The sequence below is a fragment of the Felis catus genome, chromosome C1, assembly GCF_018350175.1.
Source record: "Felis catus isolate Fca126 chromosome C1, F.catus_Fca126_mat1.0, whole genome shotgun sequence".
NCBI lineage: Eukaryota > Metazoa > Chordata > Mammalia > Carnivora > Felidae > Felis > Felis catus.
The window spans coordinates 97,106,013-97,129,684 of record NC_058375.1 but is presented as its reverse complement, the minus strand read 5'-3'; the positions used below and the strand labels follow the sequence as shown (position 1 = coordinate 97,129,684).

At 37.2% G+C, this 23,672-nt stretch overlaps 1 protein-coding gene across 1 annotated transcript in view; it reads left to right on the top strand.

Annotated features, from left to right (window-relative positions):
* RSBN1 (round spermatid basic protein 1) overlaps positions 1 to 23,672 on the top strand; it is a 44,070-nt gene that overhangs the window by 15,820 nt on the left and 4,578 nt on the right. The window contains exons 3-4 of the mRNA XM_023259005.2: positions 17,125 to 17,262; positions 17,571 to 17,713. Coding sequence (XP_023114773.1) covers positions 17,125 to 17,262; positions 17,571 to 17,713 — 281 coding nt within the window. The remainder of the gene's footprint in view (positions 1 to 17,124; positions 17,263 to 17,570; positions 17,714 to 23,672) is intronic.

The window sequence follows — 23,672 nt, the reverse complement described above, 5'->3', positions numbered from 1 at the left end:
AGGATACAAGTTTTCTGGGTTTCAAGAATGATGGAGAATTAAGTATCGCGAGATAAGGATGAGAAAATGTCAAACTGCTCAATTAGGAATCTTCTTGGAAACCAGTGCTTGTCAAGACCAATGCTTTGCACACCATGGCCTAATATTGTAAATGATGGGGCTTTTTGCTCTGTGTATGAATTTGGCATCACCAGGGAGCTTTCTAGAACTGCAGACTCTCAGATTCCTGCCCACATCTTCTGAATCAGAATCTGCATTTTTGCAGGTGATTTATAGACCCATTAAGGTTTGGGAAGCACTACTTTAGAACTTATCTGCACTAGTTTGAGGAAGTAAAATGTAGGTTTGTTTTGTGCAAGAATAATTCTAGCTCCTGTTATTTTTATATTTTTAAATTATTGTAGTGGCAAAGTGAGGATGCACATAAAGGTGTTTTTTCTTTTCATATTCTATAAAACTCATATTCTAACACCAAAGGAGGTAAGTTCATGATAAGTACCTAGTGCAACACCAAACTGATCCTCAAATTTGATTACTTAACTCTCAGCAGTTGATACAGGATAACTTTGTAAATTTGTTTCTAATCTGAAGAACTACATGTGTATTGACACAGCATGGTATTTTTATAATTCTGTAGGATTATTCAGATCTAATTAAGTTTTTTTTTTTTTTTTTAAGTTTATTTTGAGAGAGAGAGCATGTGTGTGTGTGCACAGAAGAGCGAGGGAGAGAGAATCCCAAGTGGGCTCTGTGCTGACACAGAACCCGACACAGGACTTGAACTCCTGAACCGTGAGATGATGACCTGAGCCAAAATCAAGAGTTGGACACTTAACAAACTGAGCCACCCAGGTGCCCCAGATCTAATTAAGTTTTAGTCATTGACTAAATAACAATTTGATCAAAAAGTTTGTGGAACCTTTTAGTGAATGGAGAAAAATTAGTGTCCACTTAGAATATGTTTCTCCCTAAAATATATATGTTTTAGGAATAAGTATAATTTATGATTTTTTTGCTTTGGTGTTATATCTTATAATTATTGGCTTTTTAAAAAACTTAAAAAAATTTTTTTTTAGTGTTTATTCATTTTTGAGAGACAGTGCAAGCAGGGGAGGGGTGGAGAGAGAGGGAGACACAGAATCCGAAGCAGGTTCCAGGCTCCGAGCTGTCAGCACAGAGTCCTGATGCAGGGCTCAAACCCATGAACTGTGAGATCATGACCCGAGCCGAAGTTTGGACGCTCAACCGACTGAGCCACCTAGGCACCCCTTTAAAAACTTTTTTAAGGTTTTAAACTTTGAAGTGTTTTGGTTCTGTAATAAGTATATAATCCTTGGCTCCCCTCCTTATAAAAATCCTATGGCAGTTAATAAACTGACTGAAAATTAGAATAGTCTTCTAGTCATCTTATGGACCAACAGGATTGTAGAGTAGGTGGGCGCCATTTCCAAGCGTTCATTTTATAGATGAGGAAGGTCACATTTTGATTGTGACCTTTCCCAAGGATGAATAGTGGTAGATCTTCAAAGAAGAATTGTTTTTTTCTTCTGTCACTGAATGGAATTAAATCCTACAGGTGAGGGTAAGCAAGTTTTATGTGTATATAAAATGCAGATTTTGATTTTGTAGGTCTGGGTGGGGCTTTATAGTCTGCATTTCTGATGAGTTTCCAGATGTTTCTGATTTTGCTGGTCACAGACCAGCAAGGCTATAGATTGTAAATTCTGTACATGAATTGCAAGCCAAAGCAGCAACAACAAAACACTAAAAATATAGTGAAGTTAAATCAGGAGTTGTTTTAAATATCGCCATCTGAGACTATTTTCATCTTAGATCAACTAAGTAATCGAAGGGTGTATACGAAGGAGGATGTGTATATGTATGTGTGGAGGAGAGAGGCACTTGATTTAAAAAGCAACATATCTTCCATAGTAAGATTTTGTTTTATCTGGCAAATGTGCATATGTTCAGTTCTACTTAAAAATTTTTTTCTGTATACATACAATATTGAAGTCTATTATTGAGGATCATAGCTCTTTATTTAGGTGGTGGTAGAAGTTCTTATAAATATTACCTTTATTACTATAAAACGGTAATGTCTCTTTCCCAGAGAAAATCAACAAATGTTATTTCTCCATTGTGGGTTGTTGCAAGGCCTAAAATGGGCTTTTTAGGTGCTCCTCATCTTTGATTACTATAGTTAACATTTTATGGTGAATTGGTAGTACTAATTAATAGAGTCAAATTAGTAGAGTGCTTTGTAGCTTGGTAAATAACTGAGAAACTCTTTACGATCTACACATCAGTGTGTTATATAAAAGGAGAAATAAATATTTTAAGTAGCTGGCTTTATAAAATAAACCAGCATAGGAATGGTAGGTTTGGTTCTTTTTTCCCCCTCTCATTCTAAGTACAGCTTATAATTAACTCATTTTGACTCACACTGCTTTTTCACTGTATGTTTTAAAGTGGGAATGCCTTTCCATTCACAGGTCACAAGGTTAGGAAGATTGCCGGCTAGCTTTTTCCTTTCTGTTTTTTAAACAATCAGCTTAAACAGGCTTCTTCCTAAAACAGGAGTTTTGTAGAGTAATTAACCCCTGCCCTCAGTGTGTGGTGGGATGATGGGGGAGGTCCATATAGTGTATTTCTAGCTTGATGTTCTTCTGAGGTTTGGGTAATTTAAAAAAGTTTTTTAAAATTTTTTAAAAGTTTGTTTATTTATTTTGAGAGAGAGAGAGGGAGAGAGAGAATCCCAAGCAGGCTCCTCACCGTCAGCATAGAGCCCAACGCAGGGCTGGAACTCCTAAACTGCGAGATTGTGACCTGAGCTGAAATCAAGAGTCAGGCACTTAAAAGACTGAGCCACCCAGGCACCCCAAGTTTTGTTTTGTTTTCTTTTGTTTTTAAAGAATTTCTTTTTTCTTTTTTAAAAATTTTTTAATGTTTATTTACTTTTGAGAGAGAGAAAGAGACAGAGCACAAGTAGGGGAGGGGCAGAGAGAGAAGGAGACACAGAATCCAGAGCAGGCTCCAGGCTCAGAGCTGTCACCACAGAGCCTGATGCGGGGCTCGACCCATGAATGGTGAGCTGAAGTTGGATGCAGAACTGACTGAGCCACCCAGACGCCCCTGAAGAATTTAATTTTTAGATCAGTTTTAGGTTCACAGCAAAATTGAGGACAAGGTACAGAGATGTCCCATATACTCTCTGCCCCCATATTTGCACAGCCTGCTCCACTGTCAACATCCACCTCCCCATCCCCGTGGTATATTAGTTAGCAGGTGTTGAACCTACATTGACTGATCATAATCACTCAAAGTCCATAGTTTACATTATAGTTAACTCTTGGTGTTGTACATTCTGTGGGTTTGGACAAATGTATAATGACATGTATCCATCATTATGTTAGCATACAGAGTATTTTTGCATCCTAAAAATCTTCTGTGCTCTGCCTCTTCATTCTTTTCCTTCCTCTCCCAACCTCTGGCAAGCACCTACCATTTACGGTCTCCATAGTTTTGCCTTTTCCAGAATGTTATATAATTGGGATCCTGGTGTGTAGCCTTTTCAGATTGGCTTTTTTTCACTTAATAATATGCATTTAAGGCTCCTTCATGTCTTTTTCATGGGTTGATAGCTTTTTTTTTTTTTTTTGAATAATATTCTCCTGTCTGAATATACTATAGTGTATCCATTCACCTATTAAAGGACATCTTGGTTGCTTTCAAGTTTTGGCAATTATGAATAAAGCTGCTATCTTCCAAGTTTTTAACTGATTTATGACTGTCTTAAAAAGTATATGTATTTGGAACACAGTTGAGCTTATGTCACTCTCAGCAGTTGATAGAGGATAACTTTGTGAAGTTAAGTTTTTAATCTAAAGGACTATATAATCTATTGACAGAACAATATGTATATCAAATATAATTGCTTAAACTTTTATAGATATTATATAATTTTTTTTTTAATGCATGAGAAGCAAACTATTCTTACAGGCATTTTCTCCCTTGATTACACAATCCTTCTCCCCTCCCCACTTTGCCTTCTGATTTTTACTAAAGGTTGAGTTTTCTCTGGCATTATGTCTCTTGCTTCCAAAAGTAGTCTTACTTTTTACTGTTCTTTGGTCTCTATTTATCTCCCTCCAACCCTCCTACTACTCCTCTACTCAACTTGTTCTTTGCTTTCGAGTGCCATTTCCAGGCTAGAGTTTTTCAAACATGCCAGATCCTAGGAATAATCTGGAGTTGCTAGTTCCAGATACATATTTAGAATGTCAGGTTCCTCTCCTGGAAATTCTGATTCATTAGGTCTGGAGTGAGGCCTGAGATAAATACTTCAAGTGATTCAATTCCTATGAACAGGCAAGTTTAAGAAACGTTTAAACTATATACCATCTACCATTAATTACTCTTTTCCTTCATTTGACATGTAGATGTCATCCTTTTAAAATTTCAGAGAAATCATAAACCAAGGACTGTTAGAGATAATCTTGTCTAACCACTACATAGTGCAGATATTTTAGAAAATCATTTTGGGGTTGATAATTATTTATGAGCTTGTCTCTTCTTAAGGTTTCATAAGCCTGCCAGTGGACCATCATCATTGTCTGGAAAGCTTGCTTATTTTCTTTGGTCCACTTGCTTACTAGTTCATGAAGACTATTCAGACTTTTCATCTGCATACATCTTTTCTGCTTTCCCTTTCCCTCCTATTAAAATAGAAGAGATATCCCACCTTATCAAAAGCTAATCTTTCACCTGTGTTCTAGATTCGATTCCTCACTTTGCTTAGGATTGTCACAAAATATATATAATAAAATTAATATTTAACTACTTTTAAGTATGTAATTCATTGGCATTAAGTGCTTTCACAGTGGTATACAACCATCGCCATTATTCATTTCTAGAACTTATTCATCATCCCAAATAGAAACTACTCATTTGCTTAGGATGTTTACCCACCTCCACCCCCTTAATCTTCTCCCCCTCCATTCTCATATAATGTGTGAATTATATTAGGTGAATTCTTTGTTTCCTTCATTTATAATAAAATACTAAGCTTTCTTTCTCCTGAAAAAGAAATCCTTCTGAATTTGTGGTTTATTATTTCTCTGCATCTTGTAATATTTTGCTATGCATGTATGAACATATAAACTACATATAACTATTTTTTGTGATTTAACACTTAGTATTTTGCATTGTTTTGGTTCAATATTGCTTTAGAGAATTATGTTGATACATCTAACTCTAATTCATTTTAACCACTATATTTGCTATTTTGTTGTATGATTATATCACTATTCTCCTGTTTTGTACATTTAGGTTGTTTACAGTTTTGTAATATTATCATGTTGCAGTAAGAATATATGTAGAGGTAGGTGTCCTGTATACATCTGATGTGTCCTATACATGTATGCCCTGAAATTTGTTTGCCTTTTTCTCCCGTCCTGGGATTCCGTGACTATTCTGTTGACTGAATTTAGTGACTCCAATAAGATCTCACATGTCTGAAGTCTTTATTATACCATTACATTTTTTGGTAGTTCAGATAGGTGTGGAATTCTAGGTTGGAGATCATTTTCTTGAGATTTACAAAGGCATAACTCCAATGTCTTTAAGCTTCTGGTGCTGCTATTGAGAAATCCAGTATTGTAATGATTCCTGATATTTTTACGTGTCTTGTTTTTTTCTCTTTGGAAACATTTTGAAACCTCTTTACTGCAGAGTTTCAGAATATGGAGGATAATGTGCCATAAGATGGTTTTTATTTTCATATTGGGTTTTGTGTTTTAATTTATTGTGAACTATTTCAGACATACATAGAGGTGTAAAGAATAATAAACACCTGTGCTCTTACCACTTGGCCCAGAAATAAAATGTTACCAATACAATCGAAGGCCACTTCCAACCCACGTGATTTTCTCAGATTTCATTGTGTGTGAGCCTTTTTGTATTCACTCTGTTGAGTATTTAGGCCTTCTCAATATGGAAATACGTATCCTTTTGTTTGGGTAAGTTTTCTTGTATTATTTTTGTTACTTTCCTTACCTCAGTCTTCGCTGTTCTTTTTTCCTGAAACTTTTATTAGTTGAACGTTAGGCCTCTTGATTGAATCTCTAAATTTTTCCTATCACTCCTTTTATTTTTCTTCGTCATTTTTGTCTACTTTCTGGGGAGATTTAACTATCTTCTTTTCCTCCTATTGATTTATTTCAGCTGTGATGTTTTGAATTTAAGACCTTGTCCTTTTTTTAATTTGAATAACTTTTTGTTTCATGGATCCAGTATCGTCTTTCATCTATTCAATGGTATTAATCATGCTTGTTTTGAAATTTTCTTGTAGTTTGTTTCATCAAGTTCTTTTTTGTTTGTTTTAATCTTCTGTTTATGTTAGATATTTTCTTTAAATGTCTGGTGATCTGTTGATGTTTAAACATGAGTCAGTACAAAACTAGTTAGAAACTGTGAACACATAGGTGGGATTTGCCGCTGATGACTGGGTAGAGAATCTGGCCATATCATTATAAGAAAAGCTCCAAATGTCAATATTTAGAGATCTTTTCTCTGGGGCTTTTAATTTGTACAGCTAAGAATCCAGGGGATTACTTACCAGTGGAGTAGAGTAGTTTATACCTGTTTGCCAGAATTTTTGGAGCTGAACTATGGAAATGGGTAGGTGAGTTCATTGTTTAATATATGGAATTTAACTTAATTGTCTGTTGTCAGTATAATGGCCCAGTTCCATGCTTGTGCCTGGTATCTTTGTTTCCATAGTCTCTTTGGTTCACTTTCTCCACAAAATAAGATAAGAAAAGAATATGGGATGGGGTGAGGAGCAGGGAACATAGGTGGAGTGGAGGGATCTAACTAATTCTTTTACAAATATTAAACCCATTTAGCTCCATGCTTTGTTTCCCACCTTCTACTTAGGCTTTCCATGATTCTTTAGCATAAACTGACTTTTTGGTTGTCTTCTATGTAGGTACTCGGTATTGAAAGTTCTCAGTCTGCTAATTCCCCTGTATACTTTTCCCCTTATAAAAAATGATGTGCTAATGTATCTGTCAGTTTTTACTTGTGTTCTCTTTGAGCTTCTGGGATTTATAGCCCTTAGCTTTTAATCTCACTTCAGTGGGTTTTAATAAGGAATAGACATAAATCTTTTGTTCTGTGTGCCATGTTTGAATAGCAGTCCTCTTCACCTTTTCACCTTTACCAGATTCTTCCCATTAACATCAAACCATCACACAAAAGAAAACTCAAATAGAAAGATATATTATGTTCTTAGATTAAGAAGAGCCAACATCAAAATTACGAAAAAGAAAAGCAGTGATGGAGGAGTGCTCTACCAGATACCAATACGTTCTAGAGATTTAATGATTATGGGGTGCTTGGGTGCTCAGTCTAAGCATTCGACTCTTGATTTTGGCTCAGGTCATGATCTCACAGTTTGTGAGTTTGAGCTGCATCAGGGTCTGCACTGCCAGTGTGGAGCCTGCTTGGGATTCTCTTTCTGCTCCTCCTCTGTGCATGTGCGTGCACGTGTGCTCGCTCGCTCGCTCTCTCTCAAAAAATAAACTTAAGTAAAGATTTAATGATTAAATAAGTATTAGTTTATGAACATTATTCGGTGAAACAGAAAAGTAAGTCTAGAAATAGGCCCAGGTATATACAGGCTTCTGATATATAAAAGTGACAGTATCTCAAATCACTGATGGCAGAAAGATGATCATGTTGGGACATCAGGGTATTTATTTAGAATTCATCTTAGTATCCATATCACTGGTACCAAGATAAATTCCAAATGGGATCAAAGATTTAAATGTAGAAAATGTAGACCTAAATGTAATAGAAGAAAACATGGAAGAATTCTTTCATAACTTTGGAGTTCAAAAGGTCTTTCTAACTATGACCAAAACAAAACAAAAATCACTGTAGACACCGTCAAAAGACAAGTTATGAAAAGTTGTATACAGTTCATATCACTGATAGAAGATTAACCTTCCTAAACCATTAAAGAGTTTTAGAAATAGGTAAAAGAAATAAATACTAGCAACCCAATTTAAAAATAAGTAAGCATTGTCAATGGGTAGTTCACAGAAAAAGAAATACAAAGGGCCCTTTATTATTATTTTTTTTTAAATTTTTTTTAATGTTTATTTATTTCTGAGGCAGAGAGAGACAGAGCATGAGTGGGGGAGTGTCAGAGAGAGAGGGAGACACCGAATCAGAAGCAGGCTCCAGGCTCTGAGCTGGCAGCACAAAGCCCGACGCGGGGCTCGAACTCACAAACCGTGAGATCATGACCTGAGCCGAAATCGGTCGCTCAACCGACTGAGCCACCCAGGCACCCCCTACAAAGGGCCCTTTAATCTCTTGTTTTAAAAGATCTATAGCTTCATTCCTAAGAGAGTGAAATTAACACTACTAAGATGGTAGTTCTTACCAAATTAATAAAAATCCAAAAGCTTGATAACATTCTTAATAGTGAGGTCGTAGGGCAACACATACTTTCTTAGAGTGCTAGGGGGAATGAAAGTTTATACACTCCTATTGAGGTTTGCATGGTCTTTCCGTTTAAAAAATTCTCTCTTGATCTTATTTCCTCCTCTCTACCAGCCTTTTTTATTTTCACAGCCTAACTTCTTGAGTTGTTTACACTTGCTGTCCTCATTTTCTCATCTCTCCTCAGGCTACTGGGTTTTGTTTCTGCCCTCGTAATTTATCTGAAAAGCCTCGTGTTAAGGTCACCAATGGGCATTTAAAAACAATTTTTTTTTAATGTTTTATTTATTTTTTAGAGGGAGACAGAGAGCAAGCAAGGGAGGGGCAGAGAGAGAAGGAGACACAGAATCCAAAGCAGGCTCCAGGCTCTGAGCTGTCAGCACAGAGCCCGACGCGGGGCTGAGCTCATGAACTGTGAGATCATGACCTGAGCTGAAGTTGGACGCTTAACCCGTGTGCCCCTCCATTTTCCATCTTCATCTTACTGAAGTCTCAGCAACATTTTGACAAACCTCTTCAAATATTTTCTTATTTTGACTTTCATTATTTTGTGCTGTGTTGGTTTTCTTCTTCTCTGACCATTTGACAACTCCTTTATGTTCTTTTTTTTGTCAGCTTTTTTTTTTAAATTGTATCTTTCCAAGACCCCTACTCTTTGAATTCTTTATATTTTCTGTGCCAGTGATAAGATTTATATCCTCAGTCTAAATCACTTGATTTCAGACCCAGCTTCCCTCTTGACATACCCACTTGGGCATTTTAGAGGTATTTGGTATTAGTTCCTATTGCTCCTGTAACAAATTACCATAAGCATAATGCCTTAAAACAATACAAATTTATAGCTTTTTACAGTTCTGAAGGCTCTGAAGGAGAATCTGGGTTTTGTTTGTTTGTTTTTTGCTTATTTTAGCTTCTAGTAGTCTTCTGTATTACCTGGTTCGTGGCCTCTTCCTCCATCTTCAAAGTGCATCATTCCACTCTCAGGTTCCATCATCGCATTGTCTTCTTTTCTCTGCAGTCAGTTCTCCCTGTGCTTCCTTATAAGAAATAAGGACGCCTGTGGTTATATTTAGGGCTCACCTGGGTAGACTAGGCTACTCTCCCCATTTCAGGATTCTTAATTTATTTACAGCTGCAAAGTTCTTTTGCCATATAAGGTAACGTTCACACGTTCCAGGGATTAGGACCTGGATATCTTTGGAACCCATTATTCAGCCCACCACACATTTGAAGCTCCTCATGTTCAAGACTGAAGACCTCACCTTCCCACCCAAAGAGTGGTTTCTCTATTGGGTTGCAAAGGGCAGAGCTGGGGAGACATCTTTGACAGTCACTTCTTTGCTGTGTCATATCTAGTGTGTCTCCAAGTTCTGACAATTTTATGTCCTGAATATTTTTTCAGATCCTTTTTCTTTACTTTTTTCTAATCAGCTCCACTGTTACCAGTTTAGTTTATTGTTTATTTGGAATAGTACAGAAGCGTAACTGGTTTCTTTCAGTAACCCTCTGAGAAAATGAAACAGAAACAAAAACGCCAAGCCCCCTCTGCTCTGAAAAGATAAATTGATAACTTTCCTGTTACTACTTTAGATCCTTCAGTGATTTCCCAAAGCCTTTAGTGTAGGCTTCAAGGCTCTGCATAATCCAGCTATAGCTCATTTGTCCAGTCTCATCTTTATTTTTTTCTTTTCCTTTCTGTGTTTAGCATTATTAGCTTTCTTCATTGGAAAGGGCGACTCTTAAGGGATTTTGTTGCTGCCTTTAAACTTGTTTTACAGATTTTAGCTCAATGTGACTTTGAGGAACACTTTGTTCTCTAGATCAGGATCCTTTGTTCTCTTTCTCAGTGTATTTATTCGTTCTATTCTGAGGACTTGTCACAGTTTATAATTAGATATTTGTTTAGATTACTGTTTGCCTCTCCCTATTAGACTGTAAACTTCCAGTGGCCAAGAGTGGGTCTGGTTTGCTGTATCTATATTTAGGACAGTGTCTGACATGTAATAAACAGTAAACTTTTATTCAATGAGTGATACCAATTTTTCTATAATTCCTGTTTTTTATTTATATGAGTCCACTCTTCTACTTCAGTCTTCTTAAGTTAAATACTTTTTCTTTTTTTAATGTTTATTTGAGAGAGAGAGAGAATGTGTGCATGTGCGTGCAAGTCGGGGAGGGGCAGAGAGAGAGGGAGACACAGAATCTGAAGCAGGTTCCGGCCTCTGAGCTGTCTGCACAGAGCTTGTCACAGTGCTTGAACCCATAAACCGCGAGATCATGACCTGAGCCCAAGTCGGTCACTTAACCGACTGAGCCGCCCAGGCGTCCTAGTTACAGATTTTTAAAAGCTCAGAGCAGGAGCTAATACTCTGGATGTCATCTGTTTAGTACAGAGTATTGTCTCCCTTAGTATGCAAAGTAAGGGCGTACGTTGTGGGTTTGGTTCCAGACCACCATAATAAAGCAAGGGAAATTAGTGTTTTGATTTCCCAGTGTATATAAAAGTTATGTTTGCACTGTACTGTAGTCTATTAAGTATGTAATAGCAATATGTCTAAAGAAACAATGTACGTACTTTAATTTAAAAATACTCTATTGCCAAAAAATGCTAACTGCCGTCATCTGTGCTTTCGGCAAGTCGTAATCTTTTTGCTGGCAGTGGGTCTTGATGTGGATGGCTGCTGATTGATCAGAGTGGTAGTTGCTGAAGGTTGGGTGGCTGGCAATTTCTTGAGACAGCAGTGAAGTTTGCCACATTGATTGACTCTCTCTTTCACAAACAATATCTTTGTGCCATGTGATGCTGTTTGATAGCATTTTACCCGCAGTAGAACTTCTGTCAAAATTGGAGTCTAACTTCTCAAACCCTGCTGCTGCTTTATCAACTAAGTTTCTGGAACATTCTAAATCCTTGTCGGCATTTTGACAGTCTGCACAGCATCTTCACCAGTAGCAGATTCCATCTTAAGAAACCACTGTCTTTGCTCATCCATCAGAAGCAGCTCCTCATCCGTTCAAGTTTGATCATGAGGTTGCAGCCATTCAGTCCCATCTTCAGGCTCCGCTTCTAATTCTAGTTCACTTGCTGTTTCTACCACATCCACAGCTACTTCCTCCACCGAAATCTGGAACCCCTCAAAATCATCCATGAGGACTGGATTCAACTTATTCCAAATTCCTGTTAATATCGTATTTTTACCTTTTCGTATGAATCACTAATCTTCCTTTTTTTAAAATTTATTTTGAGAGAGAGCATGTGCACGTGAGCAAGCAGGGGAGGGGCAAAGAGACAGAGAAGCCCAATCAGGCTCCACGCTGTCAGTGTAGAGCACGACGGGGGGCTTGATCTCATGAATCTTGAGATCATGACCTGAGCTGAAGTCAAGAGTCAATTGCTTAATTGACTGAGCCGCCCAGACACCTCATGAATGTTCTTAATGGCATCTAGCAATGGTGAGACCTTTCCAGGCTTTCCATTTACTTTGCCCAGGTCCATCAGAGGAATCACTATCTGTGGTGGCTACATAGCCTTACAAAATGTTTTGTTTTGTTTTGTTTTGTTTTAAATAATAAGACTTAAAAATTGAAATGACTCCTTGATCCATGGACTGCGGAATAGATGTTGTATTAGAAGGCATGAAAACAATATTTATCTCATTGTACATCTCCATTAGAGAACTCTTGGGTAGCCAGGTACATTGTCCGTGAGCAGTAATATTTTGAAAGGTATCTTTTTTTCTGAGCAGTAGGTCTCAACAGTGGGCTTAAAATATTCAGTAAACCATCGTGAGCAGATGTGCTGTCATCCAGGCTTTGTGTTTCATTTATAGAGCACAGGCAGAATAGATTTAGGGTAGTTTTCAAGGGCCCTATGATTTTTGGAATGGTAAACGAGCTTTGGTTTCAACTTAGAGTCACCAGCTGCATTACCCTCTCATAAGAGAGTCAGCCTATCCCTTGAAGCTTAGAAGCCAGTCACTGACTTCTCTAGCTATGAGAGTCCTAGATGGCATCTTCTTTCAATATAAGGCTATTTTGTCTACATAGAAAATCTGTTATTTACTGTAGCCACCTTCATTAATTGTCTTTGCTGGATCTTCTGGATAAACTTGCTGCATCTTCTACATCAGCACTTGCTGCTTCACCATGTGCTTTTCTATTACGGAGATGACCTTTTTCCTTAAATCTCATGAACCAGCCTCCTCCTGCAGCTTCCTTAAATCTCTTATCCTTCACAGAATTGATAAGAGTTGGCCTTTGCTCTGAGTTAGGCTGTGGCTTAAAGGAATGTTGTCTGGTTTGACCTTTTATCCAGACCACTACAACTTCCACTGTATCAGCAGTAAAGCTCTCTTCCTTATCATTTGTGTGTTGCACTGTAGCAGCACTTTTAATTTCCTTCCAAAAATTTTCCTTTATTGACAACTTGGCTGTTTGGTATAAGAGGCTTAATTTTTGGCCTGTCTTGGTTTTTGACCTGCCTTCCTAACTGAGCTTAATAATGTCTAGCTCTTGAGGGTGCTTAGGTGGCTCAGTCGGTTGAGTGTCCGACTCTGGCTCAGGTCATGAACTCACAGTTCTGTGGGTTTTAACTGTCCGGCTCTGTGCTGACAGCATGGAGCCTGCTTCGAATTCTGTCCCCTCTCTCTCTCTCTGCCCCTTCCCTGCTCAACACAGTCTCTCTCTCTCAAAAAAACCATTAAAATAATAATAATCTCTTGCTCTTGATTTAAAATGAGAGACCTGTGACCCTTCCTTTCACTTAAACACTTAAAGGCCATTGTAGAGTCATTAAATGAACTAATTGTAGTTTTGTTGTGTCTCAGGGAATAAGGCCTAAGCCTGAGGAGAAGAGAGAGGGATGGGGGCAATAGCTGATCAGTAAAGCAGAACAGACACAATATAGATTGTTCACTGTCTTGTGTGGTGTGGTTCGTAGTGCCTCAAAACAATTATAGTAATGACATCAAAGAGCATTGATCACAGATCATCATAACAAATAAAATAATAATGAAAAAGTTTGAAATACTGTGAGAATTACAAAAAATTTGCTTACAAAGTGAGCAAATGTTAGAAAAGTGGTGCTGATAGGCTTACTCTTGGCAGGGTTGCCTCAGACCTTCAATTTGTAAAAAGTCAATTATCTATGAAGCATAATATCTGTGAAATGCAGTAAAGTGAAGTGCAATAAAATGATGTGTGCTAGTATACAAGATCTGAGACATAGGCTAAACCACCATAACAAAGAGATGTCACATACAGTGGCTGGAACAAAATAAAAGTTTCTCTGGAGTAATATATCCAGAGGTTAAGCAACTCTGTTCTGTTACATATGTCATCCAGGATTCTCCTTTCCTTTCAAGTTTTGCCAGTCCCTTTGGTTGTGTTGTCTGCATAGTTGAACCTGGCTCTCAAGACAGAAAGAGGAAGTAGAGAGCTGCTTACTTATAAAGGCATGCTCTGGAAATTACATATGTAACTTGTACTAAGATCTCATTGGCCAGAACTTAGTTCCAGGCCACACTTGGCTGCCGAGGAGCCTAGCTCATTGGCTATATGCCCAGGAAGTTCTTTTTCCAAAAAGAAGAAGGGTAGAATTAGTAGTTTGTTTGGCATAGGTGTCACACAGTTGGTACATGTTGAATTTCTGGTCATAAATGCTGTCCATCTTCTAACTTGTGCACTTAATTATTTAAATGCTTTATAAACATTAGCATTTATGAACATTTTTACATCAGTGATACACCATTCTTCAGCTTTACTACTTTTTTTTTTTTTTTTTCCCACAGTTTAATGGCTGGTTTTTACATCCTTTCTAGCCACAGGATAAATTATAAGTTTATAATACTACATTTTTTATATAAAAAATAATTCAAATCCCTATTTCCAAATAGGAAAGGATGCTTATATTTATTCATGTCACATATTAATTATCCTAGGTGTTTGCATTTTAAGTTGTCTTCAAGTTCATTGCTATTGATTTAATGGGATTAAATTAGGTAAACTTCAAACACTGTGATATAAAAATATTCAGTCTTACTTTGTGTGTAATGTGAATTCCTTCAATTAATAATGCATTAAGAGTTGCATAATCTCCAAGCTAGCAAAAGTGGCACATAGCAGTGTGCTTTTTCAGGATTAGTCTTGAGTTCTGTAAGCTTTAAATTGTAATGTGTCTTTAGCGTAGTTCTTAACATAAAATGCCCCTATTCTGTATATTTGAAAGCCTTTCTTGGTAAAGGAATTTCTGATAATTGGGAATAGTTGGTGGGGGTGTTGTAGGGAGACTGATATTTATTACTCCTGAAAGCATGCGATTCCTAGAACTGGTACTGAAGGTTAGTAAATCTCCGTTAGTTGTTTTAGGGTGCTTGGCTAAGAAAAGTTAGAATAATGCTTAGAAAGCTTCCCTACTTCTCCTTTATCTGCATCCCGTGATCATCTTCTTTCCCAATCTGCCCCCTCTGACTTTTCATAGCATGATGATCATTCATACAAATGATGGGAAGGTAACTCATACAAATACATATGGAAAGTAATTTTGTCCTGGGCAGTTGCTGCTTAATGATCATATAAGGTGATTTTCGGAAAGATTTGTAAGGAGTTAAGAAATCCCTGATATTTGAGAATAGGATCTAAGCCCTTTTTTGTTGTTGTTGTTTGTATTGTGTATGTATAGGGGTGCTATTAAATTGTCTACAGAAAAAAATAGTGGGTTCTGAAAATGTTGCTAAAGAACTAATAGTAAAGAACTGTGTAAAAAATGCTAGATGGTCTGGGGCGCCTGGGTGGCTCAGTTGGTTGAGCATCCGATTCAGCTCAGGTCATGATCTCACAGTACAAGGGTTCGAGCCCCATGTTGGATTCTGTGCTGACAGCTCAGAGTCTGGAACCTGCTTCAAATCTGTGTCTCCCTCGCTCTCTGCCCCTCCCCCACTCACACTGTCTCTCTCAAAAATAAACAAACATTAAAAAAGTAAAAAAAAAAAAAAAAAAAAAAAACTGGATGGTCATTTATGCCTTGTATTGAGGCAAAAGGATATTTAAAACAATCCCAATTGATTCTTAGTTTTTTTTTTTAATGTTGAATAGTGACCTGCCTTATAAAGGTACAACTGTATATTAGGCCTTTCAATCTAATCTGCACCATAACTAAGATAGTGAATGTTTGGTTACTGATCCAAGGTGGAAATTCTGCTTAGAATTCAACATTTTTCGTTTAGTCATTTGTATGCATGGATCTGTCTTTATCCTTGAGAAACATTTTACTTATTTATTTCTTTGTTTATTTTTAAGTTTGTTTATTTTGAGAGAGAGGGTGCAGGGAAGGGGCAGAGAGAGAGAATCCCAAGCAGGCTCTGCACTATTAGTGGGCTCGAATCCATGAACTGTGAGATCATGACCTGAGCTGAAACCAGGTTGGACACTTAACCAACTGAGCCACCTAGGTGCCCTGAGAAACATTCATTTTAAATTGGAGGTGGGAAGGGGCACCTGGGTGGCCTTAGTCGGTTAAGTGTCTGACTTGGTTTCACCTCAGGTCATGATCTCATAGTTAGTGGGTTCGAGCCCCACACTGGGCTCTGTGCTGACAGGTCAGAGCCTGGAGCCTGCTTTGGATTCTGTGTCTTCCTCTCTCTCTGCCTAAGAAAATACAAGAAGTGACATAGAAGAATATCAGATTGTATCGAATCAATTGGTAGATTCCGTTAAAAATTTTTTTTAAGTTTAAATTCCAATTAGTTATCATACAGTGTAATACTAGTTTCAGGTGTACTAGTAGATTCCATTTGAATGCTTGGATTCTCTGGGCTGCAAATTGGTATAAAATATGCCCTAAATTCACTAGAGAGTTGATGTAAAGAAAATGTCTCTGTGTTTCAGAAAAGGAAAAGATCATGAAGGGTGATCAGGAAGGCTTCCAGAAAAAAAGAACTGATCTTTGAAAGACAAGATTTGGGTTGACAGAAAAGAGGACATTCCAAGTAGGGCATATTTAAGAGAAAAATCATTGTAGGTAGAAGTAAGTTTGGCATAAGTTGGGTAGACAAAAAGATCAGTTTGCCTAGGGTAGAGGATCTTACATGCAAGTAACTGGGAGGGAGATTGGGTTTGATAACAGCCTGGTATCTTGCCAGATATGAAGGTTTTCACTAGGGAATACAAAATGGATATGGATGGAAGATTAATCTGACCGTGGTCTCTCTCTTTTTTTTTTTTTTTTTTAATTTTCTCTGCCCTGCCAGTTTTACTTTTTATTTGCCATTTTTTTTTTTCCAAAATAAACATCAGTTTAGAGTGTTTTCAAAGTATAAAAAATCATTCTCAGAGAAGTTTAAGTGTATCTTAATGTCTTCAATGTTTCTTTGAGATGTTGGGATCATAGACTAACTTGCTCTTTGAAATTTCTGTTTGTGGCACTTACCATATTAATGTGTTTGTCAGTGTGCGAGAGCGTCTTTCTGTAACTATGGGCTTTATCCAAGGTATAGACTGTTGAGTTCATAGTATGTAAAAGAAATAGTAACATTGGAAACAATACTGTTTTATAATTCTTTAATTATATTATAGTGTACTTCAGTCCTTTATCCTCCCTCTTTCGTTTTATCTCAGGTCAACAGGACATACTGCTGTGGCACCTACCGAGCAGGTCCCATGCGGCAGATAAGTCTTGTTGGAGCAGTAGATGAAGAAGTTGGTGATTATTTCCCAGAGTTCCTTGATATGTTAGAAGAATCACCATTTCTGAAAGTGAGTGTTAATTCCAATTGTTAGAGTTCTGATCATTATTTAAGTGGACACTTTCTGTGAAAAAAATGTTAAGTTAATTTTGTCTAGTAAAATTACATTTTATCCAGTGTTTTGAATAGGAATGTTTAAAAAATTGGTTCAGAATAATTAACTTCAATGATTCTTTTTTACATATAAATTACTATCTAATATAGCATTTATTCATATACAAAATCAACTTCCTAGAGCTTTATTTTGGGTGGTAGTGGGATTAACTTGTAAATAGTCAAAAAGATTTTTTTAACGTGACTCATTTATCTGACTTCTAGATGACTTTGCCCTGGGGTACACTTTCCAGCCTCCGACTCCAGTGTAGGTCCCAGAGTGATGATGGGCCTATCATGTGGGTTAGGCCAGGAGAGCAGATGATCCCTACAGCAGATATGCCAAAGTCACCCTTCAAAAGACGACGGTAAACATTTATTTTTCCCAAATAAGCAAAAGCACTTTTTAAAAATTTGGTTGCTAATAAAAATGATTGAGACCTGAACACAGTTTGAAAACCATTTTAAGAGCTATCTTAAATAAATCTTTAGTGGTCAGTTTCTTAGTCTAGCCTTCTCATTAGTCACCAGAGTGAGGCATCTTTCTAAAAAAACAACTCTAATTTTTGCCTGTTTCTTAAAACCTGGGTCCTAACTGCCTACAAGGTGAAAGTCCAAACTTCTTTGTGTGGTCTACAAGGATCTTTCATAATCTGGCCCCAAAAGTTCTTCTAGCTAGATCAGTTTATAGTTACTCCAGCCATGCAGAGTTCACTTTTCAAACCATGGTCTTTGACAACTCTGTGCTTTTGCACTGTTCTTTTTATTTGGAATGGCTTCTCCCCCATTTTCCTTTCTCCCTGACAGGCGCTTAATAAGTTTTCAAAACTAAACTTAGATGTCACTTCCTTTGTGAAGCATAGACAATTAATTGTTCCCTTCTCTGTGCTCACACATCATTCTTCATTAATGATCTGTTTACATGTTTTTGGTTTTTACTAAATTTTGAGCTCTGAGGACAGTGACTGTGTTTTATTCTTCTCAATCTCCATGGCACATGAGCAGGTGATCAGTCTTTGCTGAATGAAACCAGTAATGTATATCTCCTATAGTAATTCATACTGGGCTAACATATTTTGTGTTTCAGACACTTAAAACAAATGTAGATTAACTTATTCTGGTACTGTGACAAATCTAATGAGACTGAAAATGATTCATATTTGTTTCGACTATGGAAATAGCAACCCCAGATAAGTACCCAGAAGTGCATTTTAATAGACTAGTGTAGACCTTACCTTAAAGCTCCCAGGGGAATGATGCTAAAGCTAAGTATGGAATAACCTTAGGTACTTGAGATACTGTGCAAAAGTACTTTGTAAAAACTATATGTGAATTGGGGCGCCTGGGTGGCGCAGTCGGTTAAGCGTCCGACTTCAGCCAGGTCACGATCTCACGGTCCGTGAGTTCGAGCCCCGCGTCAGGCTCTGGGCTGATGGCTCAGAGCCTGGAGCCTGTTTCCGATTCTGTGTCTCCCTCTCTCTCTGCCCCTCCCCCGTTCATGCTCTGTCTCTCTCTGTCCCAAAAATAAATAAACGTTGAAAAAAAAAAAATTAAAAAAAAAAAAAATAAAACTATATGTGAATGCAAGGTGATGAAATGGTGGAGTAAACTAAAACTTCTGCACGTTGCTAGACCACAGCAGGTTTTGTACATCATGATGATGAGTCTTGAAATTCTAAATTCTTAAGTACTGTATGTATACAGTACTGTGATCTTTCCAAAAAGGAAGCGACCACTGTTTGTTTCTTGATTATTATAAACTTTTAGAAAAATCAGGTAATAGTAAAACAAAGGCAAAATATACCCATAATCCCACCCATTGAGGCATATCAGCCTTTCAGATTTTAGTTTGTGTTATACTCATAAACTTTATACACAAATGAGCTTATTCTTTATGTGATGTTTACTTTTAAACTTGGTTTTTTTAATCCCTTAAGTTTATGTGTTCTATTAGATGCACTTATATTATCATTTCTAAATGACTACTTTGTTCTCACTGAGTGGTTGTGTCAGGATTTATTTAACCAGTTCTTTTTTAGTGTAAATTTTTTGACAAACATGACAGTGGTATGCTGGAGCCAGCTCACAGGGCCATTATTAGCCTCCCTGTTCCACATAGAATGAGGTCACATTAGTTGCTTGAAATTGGCCATGTTGGGAGTATTTATACCACAGAAATAAGCAAATCAGCTACAGTCAGCCATCTTCCCCCCAAACCGGTTGTTTGGAAATGTATAACACATCACTGATTGTGGGGTACCTGCTGGCTGGCTTGTTGGCTGACTACATGTATGGCTGATTGGTAGGGAGACACAGAATCCAAAACAGGCTCCAGGCTCTGAGCTGTCAGCACAGAGCCTGACGCGGGGCTCAAACTCACAGACCGTGAGATCATGACCTGAACTGAAGTTGGACACTTAACTGACTGAGCCACCCAGGTGCCCCATTAACATTTTTTTTAATTTTGTTGATCTGATTGGGCAGAAATGTCTCATTTTAATTAGTTTTTCTTTGAGGGTTTGTGTTTCTTTTGTGATTCCTTTTTCATTTTACCCATATTTCTACTAGGCTGTTTTTTATTTAAAATTCTCTATAGGACTAGTAACTATTTTTTTTAATGTTGCACATTTTCCTCATTCTTCTTTAGCTTCAGTTTTAGCTTTACTCAACCCCTCCCCCACCCCCAACCCTCCCATTTATTTTTCCTTACAGAGATTTTTATATATTGTCAGATCTGTCTTTTCCTCTGAGGTTTCTATCCTACTGGCAGGCTTAGAAATGCCTTTTCTCATTATTATAAAATATTCATCTATATTTTCTCCTAGTACTTTTGTGATTTCAGTATTTACATGTTTTATTTACATGGTATTGATTTCAGGACAGAGGGAGAAATTGATCAATTTTTCCAAGTAGTTAGGCACCTGTACCAACATCATTTGCTTAATAATTTGTTTTTTCTCCACTAATATGAGGCGCTATCAAATTTTATTTTTATTGGGGTTAAATATTCTTAAGCAAAGTATCCAAAGGCACTTTGAACTAGAGTGAATAAATCAGAACTTAAAACGCTAAGGTCATCTTTTTGTGTTAATGAGAATGCTCTATTGCTGAAAATAGTGAAATCACTGTGAGAAGTGTCGGGTGATCAAGGGCACTGCTAATGAAGATGGCCTTTGAATTTATGGACTTTGAGGAAATACATGCACAGGGTTTTAAAAAATCAAATAGTACGGTAGGGTTTGTAATGAAAAATCCTGGCCACCTTTCCCTCCAGATGCAGATACCTTTTTACCAGAGGCAAAAACCATTTCTGTTTTTAATGTCTTTTGTTTTAAGACTTTGGCAGGAAATTTGCCAATTTCTTGGTATGATAGATTAGGACTCCTTCCCTTCACTTTGTCTCCCAATAGTTAAATGACTCTCTACTTTCTTCCTCCTCCTTTCTACTTTTTGTCAGCTGTGCTTATGCATTGTTGAGGTTAATTCATATTGTGCTTTAAAGCCATAATTAGGTTTTATATGCTTTATCAATAGGTGTATTCTAGGATTTGAAAACCAGTAAATGCCATTTATATTATGGGAAGGTAAGTTTATGCAGACCCAACCAATAGGCTAAAAAGTTACATTCTAAAGTTCCAATGTTACTTATTACTCAAAGGGGTAATAAAGAAAAGAATCTTTCCGATATTTCACCTAGATACTGAAAATCATGCTACATTTTAAATAGTTTCATGTTTGGACTGTGCTTTTTTTTTTGTCTTTTTTTTTTTTTTGTTTTGTTTTTTAATCTGTTTTCCCTGCAGTTTCTGATTGCCCCTCTTGTGAAGGGGGACATACACTTTTCTTGACCATATCCCTAATATCTTCTATTCTCTTTTTTGCTCCAAATACATTTCTTTCTTCTAGAATCACCCTTTCTCTATGGCTTTGACTTTGGCTGTGGTTTTTTTTTTTTTTTTATATAGTTGTTTTTGTTTTTTGTTTTTTTGAGAATGTTGATAGTTACCTTGCTTTCTGTGCTTTTATCATATCCTCAAGAATCCAAAACTTTAATCATACTGTATGCTCTAACACATAACTTTTTTACCTGGAAATCTTTTGGAGCTCTGTGTTCTCTTCAATGCGAAAAGCTTTTTTCACAGTTATCAACGTAGGACCTCCCACTTAATGCATTTCTGTACTAACCTACAGTTGTCTTCTTGGGTTTATTTCCTTCTTTTGATTTAGCACATTCTCAAGTAACATTCTAAGAAAAGGAAGAAAAGGAATATTCTCAGAAATATGCTGAGTCATAATATGTCTGAAAATTCCTTTTTTTCTCATGAAATAGGATTGATAGCTTAACTGGATTCCAGAGGATGTATTTTCCCTCAAAACTTGTAGCTTACCACAGTGTTTTCTGGTATCTAATATTGTTTATGAGAAGTCTTAATGCCAATGTAATTTTTTTTTTATAGGTAACCTATTTTCCTCTCTGAAAGCTTAATTTCACAATGATACATCTTTGGGTCTTTCATTCTTATTATTATATTTAATCTTTCTTGTGATTTGATAGGTCCTAGAAAGATTCTCCTTTCATTTCTGGGAATTTTTCTTGCTTAACTGCTTTGGCAATCTCTTCATTTTCTGTTATTTCTTTCTGAAACTACTGTTGACGGAGTAACAGATCTCCCAGTTTGATTATCCTCATATTTCTTATTATCTGTTTGCTTTTGATTTGGGGACATTCACTCGACTTTTTTCTTTGGAATTCTTACATTTTAGCATTGTTTATTTTGGTCTTTGTCAGGCTGCTACAGGCTGTCTTCACATATTTGGTGATTTGTGGTTGACACATTCATATTTAGAAATAAAGCATTGGGCTTACCGGACGTTCTATTTATACTTCAGTGAGGCTTATCACTAGGTAGGCTTCACTTTAGAGTTGATAGGCATAGAATTGGACATGAAAGGGTGTGGCCGCATGTCAGAGGATTACATTAGTTCTGTGAATGTGGTAAGTTTAGTGTGTTTAGAGAACATGAAGGGTTTTTTTGTTTCTGTTTTTCTGAAAGTTTATCAGGATGCTTTTGGCTACAAGCAGCAAAAATTTGATTCAAACTGGTTCATAAAATATTATCTTATGTATTAAGAAGTCTAGAGAGCTTGGCTCTTGGCACCAAATATATATATATGGTCAGTGATTCAGTACTTTCATCAAGGAATTGGCTCTTTTTCTCTGCTGTCATATTCTTTGCCTGGGCTTTGTACTCACAGTGGCTTTCTTTATGGTTGCTGGATGATTATTGTGGTCTAGGTATCACATATGGATCTAGTTATATGCAATAGAAGAAAAAAAGCATCTTTTCTTCTGTCATACAAGCTAGGAAACTTCCCAGAAGTCTCCTTAGCAAATTTCCTCTCTTACTGCTGGCCAGAGTCAGTTTGTGTCCATTTTTTTTTTCAATATATGGAATTTATTGTCAAATTGGTTTCCATACAACACCCAGTGCTCATCCCAACAGTTGCCCTCCTCAATGCCCATCACCCACCCTGCCCTCCCTCCCACCCCCCATCAACCTTCAGTTTGTTCTCAGTTTTTAAGAGTCTCTTATGCTTTGGCTCTCTCCTGCTCTAACCTCTTTTTTTTTTTTTTTTTTTTTCCTTTCCCTCCCCCATGGGTTTCTGTTAAGTTTCTCAGTATCCACATAAGAGTGAAAACATATGGTATCTGTCTTTCTCTGTATGGCTGATTTCACTTAGCATCACACTCTCCACTTCCATCCATGTTGCTACAAAGGGCCATATTTCATTCTTTCACATTGCCACGTAGTACTCCATTGTGTATATAAACCACAATTTCTTTATCCATTCATCAGTTGATGGACATTTAGGCTCTTTCCATAATTTGGCTATTGTTGAGAGTGCTGCTATAAACATTGGGGTACAAGTGCCCCTATGCATCAGTACTCCTGTATCCCTTGGGGAAATCCCTAGCAGTGCTACTGCTGGGTCATAGGGTAGGTCTATTTTTAATTTTTTGAGGAACCTCCACACTGCTTTCCAGAGCAGCTGCACCAATTTGCATTCCCACCAACAGTGCAAGAGGGTTCCTGTTTCTCCACATCCTCTCCAGCATCTATAGTCTCCTGATTTGTTCATTTTGGCCACTCTGACTGGCGTGAGGTGATATCTGAGTGTGGTTTTGATTTGTATTTCCCTGATGAGGAGCGACGTTGAGCATCTTTTCATGTGTGTTTGTGTCCATTTTTAAATCAGTTACTGGCAAGGGGAATGCGTTTGCCACAGTTTGTCAGGATTCATCAGGATCTACCTTTGAAACTTGTA